The sequence below is a fragment of the Chrysochloris asiatica genome, unplaced genomic scaffold (assembly GCF_000296735.1).
Source record: "Chrysochloris asiatica unplaced genomic scaffold, ChrAsi1.0 scaffold00265, whole genome shotgun sequence".
Classification (NCBI taxonomy): domain Eukaryota; kingdom Metazoa; phylum Chordata; class Mammalia; order Afrosoricida; family Chrysochloridae; genus Chrysochloris; species Chrysochloris asiatica.
The window spans coordinates 190,946-200,808 of NW_006408783.1; the positions used below are offsets into that span (position 1 = coordinate 190,946).

Consider the following 9,863-nt stretch of genomic DNA (forward strand, 5'->3'; position numbering starts at 1 on the left):
TCTATTCTCTGCAATTGTGGTCCGGGGTATAGCTAATCCCTGGGGGCACCTAGAATGACACAACATCACCTTAACTTGGGAAGGGAGAGGGAGGATGAAGTAAAAGAGGGAGATGATAGACCACGGGCTGCCCTCTTAGGGAACAGTCATCGAATCCAGGACCTGTGTCTGCCCCCTCCATGTCTCTCTCAGGCAAGTCCCAAACCTGGTGTGCCAAGGATGCAGGCTGTTAGCTGTCCTATTTTGGCGTGGGGAGGGGGTGCAGGATAAAGAAGAGAGGACCTTGTCCTTCCTCCTCACTGGGATTTGTGAATGAAGGGGTCCACGCTGAGAGATGCAATTCCTTGAAGACTTCTTAGGAATTTCAGAGATTTGTATTGGTTCATTTTATCTTCTTTTCCTAATCATGCAAGCCTTGCTGTACACTCACGAGGGTGGACATGTTTTTTTTAAGTGGCATCGAGTCAGTTCTGACTCATAGCGACCCTTTATACGGTTTCCAAGGAACAGCTGGTGAGTTTGAACCACCGATCTTTCAACTCAAACTGACCTTGTGTTTAAGTGCTTATCCTACAGTCCCTTCACAAAGACTCTTCTTGTTACCTACAAGACACCTAATTTTTCAGAACATTTCAAGTCCATGGACCTTTTAAACGATGAAGGACAAGCCCTATGTGGGACTCTGAAGTGTTTGAAGTGAAGTATTTGTACAAATCAAAAATACAATTTATGACAAATTCATGAAGGATAAGGTGGTCTGACTAGCTATGTTTCCACTAAAATCTTTTTTAAATACCTTGATTCTCTTTCTGTTCCCGGATAGGGCATTAAGCACATGTGCTGGCCCTTCCTTATCTGACCAGGACCCTGCATGTTTCAGGGCTGCCTTCTTAACAGTGTGACTATATTTGACCTAGAACAGTTTGCTGTCTAATCAACTCCACCTCAGAGCCACTGCATGTATGTTCATAGGGTTTTCAATGACTGATTTTTCAGAAGTAGGTCTCCAGGTTTTTTATTTATTGATTTATTTTGAAATCTGCCTCTAAGTACATTATTCCTTTTCCCTCTTTTTACTTTATTTTGTAGTTGTTGCTGCTTCTGATGTTGTTATTTTTGTTGTTATGGGTTGGTATCTCTGGCTCCTATTTTTAGTCTTATGGATTTGTTATAGGAGTCCTGGTGTGGCACTGCGGATTAATGAGCTGGAATGTGAGGTTGGTTTGAACCACAAGGTCGGCAGTTCAAGCTCCAGCTACTACTCGGAAGCCCTGTACAGGGTTGCTATGAGTAGGAAGTGATTCAAAGTCACTTAACAACAACAATAACAAATGTTTTTTATGAGTCCTGGTGTGGCACTGTAGGATCAGCATTGGACTGTGAACCACAGGGTCGGTAATTCAAAGCCACCAGCTGTTCCTTGGAAACCCTATACGGGGTCATTACGAGTCGGAACCAACCCAATGGCATTTAACAACAACAACAAAGGTTTAATATGCAAACCTGGGTTGAGTTCTGGGTGATATTGTCATGTATGTTAGTCTTAGGTTATTATCAGCTGTTGTTGGTTTTCTGTCCAAAGAACTCTTTTTAGTTTTTTTTTTTTAAGGTTGGTCTGGTTTTAGCAAATTCTTTCAATTTCTGTTTATTTGGAAATGTCCTAAATTTGCTGTCATATTTGATCCACAGTTTTGCTAGATATGATTTTTGGTTGGCAATTTTTTCTTTCAGAGTTTTTTGTATGCCATCCCATTGTCTTCTTGCCTGTATGGTTTTTGCTGAGAAATCAGAGCTTGGTCTTATTACTTCTCCTTTGTAGGTAACTTAATGTTTCTTAAGCTGCTCTCAGGATTCTTTCCTTGTCTTAGGTTTTGAAAAGTTTGATTCTGGCATGTTTTGGTGATTTTCTTTTTGGGTCTATCTTGTTTGTTGTTGTTAAGTGCTGTCGAGTCGGTTCCAACCCATAGCAACTCTGTATAGCATTTCCAAGGAGCAGCTGGTGAGCTTGAACCACCGACCTTGCAGTTCAAATGACTTTGCAGTCTGGTGCATTAACCCACAGTGCCACACCGGAACTCTTGTTTAGAGCTCCTTTAACTTACTGAATGACTATCTTCTTGTCTTTCACGATGTTAGGGAAGCTTTCTTCTAACAGTTCTTAGACAATTTTCTCTGTTTTTCTTCTTTTTTGTCACTGTCTGTTCTGAAGTTCCAATCACATGTAAGTTATTCCTCTTGATCTTGTCCCACATAAATCTTAGGCTTTCTTCAGATTTTTTCATGATTTTTCTAATTGCTCCTCTGGCAGATGAATGTTGAGAGATTTGCCTTCAAGTTCAGTAATTCAGCCTTCCATTGGTTCAATTCTTTGCCCTTCCAATGTACTATTTCTGAATTCTTAGTATTAATTTTCTGGCTTTTTACTTGTAGAAATTGTTTGTGTTTATTGTTGCTGTTGTTTAAATTATCAGCTTATACTTAAATTCTGATCATTCATCTGTGAGTAGGATGCTAAGGGTGAAAAAAATTCAGCAAAAACTCCATGAACGTTTTTTATGATATTCTTTACCATTCATGTGCTGAGATAAATAAGGCTTTATCCCTCTCTCCAGAAAGATTTCAGTCTAGAGAAAACTCTCATTTGTTTGATGATTTATGCGGACGAAGTTCTTGTTAACTACAGTTTAGCATTATTGCCCAGATGCAGTATAGCCATTCTGGGTGATTCATATAAAATCGTTTGTAATGCTCATAATTATTGGAAAATTCCAAGGACTAATTAAGAATTGATGAGTTTTTAATGCCTTTAATTTTTGCCTCTGAGATGATTAAATGGGGTTATTGAGGTTGCAGAGCCAAGAGGCTCATAGGATATCCAGTTCTGGCTTTATTTGCATCACCCTACATCTCTCTGACTCTCTGTCCTTCTAGGTCAACTTCCGAGGTCAAAACATCCAGCTCATCAGAGTCCGGAATCCTTGGGGCCAGGTTGAGTGGAACGGGGCATGGAGCGACAAGTCAGTACCCTTGCCCTATCTCTGCTTCTCCCTGGGCGTGTGGGCTAGGACTGGCTGTGTACCAACATGGCCTTCCTTATCCTCTTTCAGCTCTCAGAGCCTCACTCAGCCCATTTCAGTCCAACTGGATTCTCAGGAAAGGCTTTTAGAAGAGCCCCTTAGCTTTCCATGTGATTGTACTCGTGTCACAGCCCATAAGAACATATAATGTTACACCTTGTCTGTCATTATGAAAGGTTTCGTCTCCATTAAATTGTGAGTAACTCCAGTAAGGAATGTATAGGCATGTGTGCATGTATGAATATGTATGTGTTCATCTGTATGTAGTATGTAAGGAGCTCTGGTAGCATAGTGGTTACGAATCGGGCTGTGAACTGCAAGGTCAGCAGTTCGAAACTAGCAGCTGTTCCACGGGAGAAAGATGAGGGTTTCTGCTCCCATAAAGATTTACAGCCTCGGAAACCCTGTACAGGGTCGCTATGAGTCGGAACCGACTCCACGGCACATAACAGCAACATAACTCAATGTAGTATGTATGTATATGTGCATGACTGTACATGTGTATGTATGCCCATGTGTGTTTGGGGTGGGGTAGGACACAGTGGCAATGAATATTTTGGGTATGGGAATTCTTGAAACATTAAAGATCAAGTAACAATGATCAGCACAGAAATAAAGAAAGTAAAGCAAGAAATTGTCCTATTATGGGCACTTCCTTATGTGACCCCATCCCCACCCCAATTCCACCCACTTCTGACTTATGAACATGGTTAGGTTCCAGAGACCAACTCATTATATGAAAATCACTGTTATGCAAAAATGGAAGATTACCATATCAGATCACAAATGTAAGATGATTGCCAAATTACATCATTACCTCACTGCCAAATTACATCATTACCTCACTGCCGCCAAACCACTGAGAATCATGGCCCAGCCAAGTTGATGCATAAGCTTAACAATCATCGGCATGTTACTCTACCCTCCCGTCTCAGTGTTCTTTACTGTCCGACATTTGTATTAATATGAAAAACAGACAGATGGTAGATGCTTTTGTTGTTGTTGTTTTTAACCACTGTTTTAAGTTTAAAATGTTGTCTAATGAGATCATTAAAATGTAAGAAAAGAGTGTATAAGCAAGGTCTGCTTTTCCTGTGTGTCCCCTCTTGGTCTCTTATTTCCAAGAAGAATGGACATTTTCGCCTTCACTTCTATGTAGAAGGTAGGGTTCACCCTGTGACTGGGAGCATGGGAAAGTTTGGACGTGCCCTTGACAGCACCTGCCCTGAACTGTTTCTCCTCACTCAGCCAGGCTCTCTGCTGTCTTGGACACCAAAAGATCCTTCCTTGCTTCTCCCACCACCCCTATCCCACCCTGTCAGGTTCTTGTTGTTATGTGCCATCAAGTCAGTTCCAACTCATACCAACCCTGTATAGGGTTTCTGAGGAACAGCTGGTGGATTGAACCACCGACCTTGCAGTTCAACCCAACATTGCAGTTGAGTGCTTATCCTACAGCACCACACCAGGATTCCCCAAAGCAAGTCTAGAGAGCAAGTCCAAACAGAGCCATCATTGTCCTCAGTTCATGCAAAGCTATGAGGCCACTCACCGTGTGTTTGTCAAGACTTCATTAACCAGGTTCCAGCATTGGGGAAGGGTCTACTTGTCCTTCCTCACCCACTTCCTGGTATCTGCCTGCTCAGAATCAAGGGTATGAATGGGGACTAACATCAAAGTAGAAAACAATTTGGCCAAAATTAGGCTTCCTATCATAATAAGGCCTACAGTGTCCCCTGGTTTAAACAAAGCAGTCATACAAGGAAAAGGGCTACACCGAGAAATACAAAAAGTACATTTTTGCTGGAAGCAAACTCCTCTTCCTCTCGCACCCAGCACCCAACACCCAGGAGTGGTAAGAGCAAGTCTCCATACTGCCTCCTCAGCCTGGCCACACGGCTCTGAGAACAGAGTTAGAAACACTGCATAGCCTACCAGGTGGAGGGGCTACATGTGAGCTGCTTAGAAAGTTGTTGCTGTTGTTGTTGTTAGGTGCCATTGAGTTGGTACTGACCCATAGCAACCTTATGCACAGCAGAACGAAACACTGCCTGATCCTGGGCCAAATTGTTGCCACATTTGAGCTCACTGATGCTGCCACTTGGCCAATGCATCTCGCTGGTGGTCTTCCTCTTTTTCTCTGATCCTCCACCTTACCAAACATGATTTCCTTCTCCAGTGCCTGGATTCAGTCCTCCTGAATTGGACTATTCCCACTCCTGCGCCAGTGAGCTAGAGAGAAGGCCTCCAGTCTTGGCCCTGACTCTCCTATTAATTCAGGATCTACAGGGTATAGAAGAAGTAGGCACCGCAACCTTAACATGAGAGTAAACCAAAGTAGTTGCTGCATCTTGGTGATCCCTTACGTGTTAGAGGAGAACTGTGCTCCCTGGGATTTTTCAATGGATGATTTTTCAGAAGTAGGTCATTGGGCCTTTTCTTCTGAGACATCTCTGGGAGGGTTCAAACTTCCAACCTTTCGGTTAATAGTCGAACACTTAATCAATTGCACTGCCCAGGGACTCCATAAAATGATAGTTGTTGTTAAGTGCCATCAAGTCAGTTCCAACTCATAGCGACTTTGTATAGGGTTTCTAAGGTGCGGCTGGTGAACTTGACCTGTTGACCTTGCAGTTCAAGTCAGCCTTGCAGTCCAGTGCATTAACCCACAGCTCCATGCTAGAACTCCGACACTATAGTTGGTGTTGTTAAGTGCCATCCAGTAGGTTCCGACTCATAGACACCCTGTATGGGTTTCCGAGGAGTGGCTGGTGAGCTTGAATCGCCAACCTTGTGGTTCAAATTAACTTTGCAGTCCAGCACATTACCCTGCAGCACCAACCAGGACTCTTATATGACAGTAGTTACGACTTAATCTGAACTCTGCAGGCAACTGTGGAGTAGTAGAAAGCCAGTGAACTTGGAGTCAGAACTGCCAAGCTCGGGGGATAGTCCCTCACTAGGTCTTTCTTATGAGCATGTCGCCTTGGCTACCTGAGTGACTTTATCTGTGAAGTGCTCATGTCACCTGGCCTCTCTGGGTGGCCTTATCTGTGAGTAGACATGTTTCCTGGCCCGTCTTGAGTGTCCTTGTTTGTGGAGTGGGCATGTCACCTGGCCTGAGTGACCTCAATCGATGAAATGGGCACACCTCATCTGTCGGAATGTCCTCAACTATGGAATGACCATGTCTATTTCATAGAAGTGTGAACTGAGTTCATAATGACATCATGCCTATAAAGATACTTGATACTTAACTCACAACCATGTACGTACCTTACATCTAAGGTCCTGTTTTGTGATCACCTTAAATGTATGTACTTATAAACTAAGAAGAGAGGCCACATGGTTTGCACCACACCAAAGAGCAAGTTGCTGTCAGTCATAGATTAAAGTCAATGACTCCCAGCGATATTTTTTACTTCCTTGCTGATGTTCCATTCTCAGGATGACGTTATATATGGGAGGTTCAAATAGGGTCTCTGGAGTTTTTCCCTCAGCACTGAATTGCTGACTAAGAGATGGACTTTCTGACCAGCCCTCAAGGGCTAGAGGCCAACTGTTCTACACATTTCTGGAGGCCAGAGAATAGTTACTGAGCTGGACTATTTCGTACGTAACCAACACATGCCTTGAGATTGGGGTTGTTTGGCCTGCTGTTTACGATTCTCTCCTACATGCTGACTTTGTTTACTTGCAGTTCTCCTGAGTGGCTTTCCGCTGGCCCAGCTGAACAGAAGCGTCTCTGTCACACTGCCCTTGATGACGGGGAATTCTGGTACGGTGCTTGTCTTGCTTTTCATTACTGCATTAAGACCCTAACGGGTATGAATGTGCCCATGACCATGTGTTTTAATCAAATACAACTTTGAAAAAGAGTTTTAAAAACTCCTCTATCCTTCTGTTGTTGTTGCTAAGTGCCATCGAGTCAGTTCCCACTCATCGTGACCCTGTATGAGGTTTCTGAGAGGCTGCTGGTGGGTTTGAACTGCTGACCGTATGGTTCACAGTCCAGTGCTGATCCTACAGCACCACACCAGAAGTAGGCTGACATAAAATTTAACTTTACTCATGTTTTGAGGGGACTCACCACATCTGAGTTTCTATCTGAGTCCCAAAGGGAGTTAATACAATCCGGGAAACAGTGTGTATGGGGAAGAATCTCTGGACCCAGTCTAGCATCTCTCCTGTAAGCTAGTCATGGCTTTGAGGCCAGATAACTCTGTTATTCATTGTGTCTACTTCCTTCCCTGCTCAACTGACTGACGGACTGTTGGAGGAACTACTTTGAGAGCATCCAAAAGAATAAGCCTAAATAGGAAGGAAATATGTCTGATCTAGTCTGTCCACAGTGCATAATCTTTTTGTTAAACTGAAAATTCTTACTAGGCCTTTGTCTCTGGAAGATTTTCACCACTCTCTGTCTTATTTCTTACCGTCTGGGTTCCGGAGACAATTGGCTTTTCCAATCCTGCAAGACCACAAATTTCTAGTTTCTAACTCAATTTTCCTTCATGCTCTCAAACCCGTCAATTCTTACCTAAGTTCCTCTCTTTCTTGTAACACCTTGTTAAAGACGACAAGAAAAAACTAGTACACACTAGCTTTTTCTATTCTTTTCCTCCAAGAGCAAAAGCACAGAAGGCATGTGTCCTGCCTTTCAAATGTTTACAGGCTAAGTCATCAATATTTTGTCACTGCATAGCATAGCATGGATATCCATTTCCTGACTTCAGCATTTTCTGCTCAACTTTAAGCTGATCTCACATTTTTAGAATGTTGTTACAGCAGCTGCATACTTCAAGCTACCAATACCTTGGGGTAACACCAGCTACTGTAAGTAGCAGTCCCAAAATGTCTAAGGCTCAAATACAATAAATAAAGTTTATTTCTTGTTGTGAGTCCAAGGAGGATGTTCCCATACTATATGTGATTTCTCCATGCAGTGATTCAGGGACCCAAACTCCTACTGTGTGGTCTCACCATCCCCTAGGGTCACATGATCATCTGTGTATAGCTAGCTGAAAAGAAAGAGAAAAGGAAAGACTAGAGAAAGTACACTAGTTCTTGGAATTCTTGATCCACAAGTAACAAACATCGCTGTTTACATTCATTGGGCATAGCTAGTCACCTGGCCACCCCTAGGTGAAAGGTAAAGTGTAGACCTCCGTCCCTGTCCCATTCTGGCTGATAAATCTCAGAGGTCTGCTAGCCATCTGTGCCTCAGGAACCATGAGGGCCTTAGGCCCAAGACCCTTGTGAAAACCATACAAGATGCTTAAGAGATTCACCAATTGTTGAAATGGGAATTAGAGAAAGATTTAACTTGAACTTTGACTATACAGAGAAGCTCTGCATGACATCTGGATTCACAGTTACAAGAACTAAGAAAGAAAAACTGAGCTCAAGAATTTCTTTCATCTCAGGGGTTGTGGAATGTAAACAGGAGGAAGAGCAAAGGATCGAGAGACATCCGAGGTCAGGCTAACAGAACATCTGGCTAAGGAAGAAGAACAGAGTAAACCAGAAAATCCGCAGAGTGGGAGACAGTCAAGCAGTAGGACCTTTTGGGTGATCCATTGCCCTCCCCATAAATACGTGTCTGTTAATCTAGAAGGAACTATACCTACCACCTGGATCTGAGATTGTGAGGCACTGTGCAATGCTCATCTGAATGCAGCCTTTGCTTCAAGGATCTGATATATAAGCCCTTTCCACTCCGTCTCCTCCCAGTTTCAGCTTTCATCTACCTAGGACAGTCTCTCTTCCCTCCATATTTCTAAATGTTCCCCTTTCTACTAAATTATTCATATTAATATATGTTATTGTTGTTGTTATGTGCCATGGAGTCGGTTCTGACTCATAGCAACCCTGTACAGGGTTTCCGAGGCTGTAAATCTTTACGGGAGCAGAAAGCTTCATCTTTCTCCCACAGAATAGCTGGTAGTTTCAAACTGCTGACCTTGTGGTTCGCAGCCTGATTCGTAAACACTATGCTACCAGAGTGCCTTATATTAATATATAAATGCTGTAGTTTCTCCCAACCTCATGGAAAAAAAGCATCTCTTATTCATTTTAACCACCAATGCATTTATCTGCTCTCTTCTATAGAAAAACATTCAATTAACACCTCTCATCCTTGCTCTCTCCAACTCATTCTACTATGATTTGTCCCCACATTCCATGGAGACTGCTCTTGACCAGACTCACATTGTTGAATCTACTCATCTTGCTTTACCTGCAGCATTTGACATGGTTGGCACTATGTTCATTGAGTCCCAAGAAGCCACTCACTTTCACGGTTCTCCTTCTACATGAGAACTCTTTCTCAAAGTCCTTTACTAGTTCTCCTCATTGCCCTAACCTCTTAAACGCTGATGTGTTGTGAGCCTCGGTCTTTGGACCTCCCATTCTCACTGTCTAACCTCTGCTTGTTGCTGTTGTTACATGACATTGGGTCATTTCTGACTCATAGTGACCCTGGATAGGGTTTCCTATGAGTGGCTAGTGGGTTTGAACCACCAAATCCAGTGCTTATCCTACAGTGCCTCACCAGGACACCACATCTACACTTCAGGTGAGCTTATTTAGCTCCAGGAGTTTAATTTCTGTCTTTATATGGATAATATTCAGGTTGATATCTTTCTTCAGAATTTTAGATTCATATATTCTACTGCCCACTCCATGTCTCCCCTTGAATATCTTCAACATCTCAGCTTAATACACCCCAAACTGAACTCCTGAGTGTTGTTGTTAAGTGCCATTGAGTTGATTCCCACTCACAGC

The 9,863-nt window shown here is 42.9% G+C and overlaps 1 protein-coding gene across 1 annotated transcript in view; it reads left to right on the top strand.

Annotated features, from left to right (window-relative positions):
• The window catches only part of CAPN9 (calpain 9), a 102,303-nt gene that overhangs the window by 22,446 nt on the left and 69,994 nt on the right, over nucleotides 1–9,863 (top strand). The window contains exons 7-8 of the mRNA XM_006874172.1: nucleotides 2,932–3,017; nucleotides 6,778–6,855. Of these exons, the coding sequence (XP_006874234.1) occupies nucleotides 2,932–3,017; nucleotides 6,778–6,855 (164 nt within the window). The remainder of the gene's footprint in view (nucleotides 1–2,931; nucleotides 3,018–6,777; nucleotides 6,856–9,863) is intronic.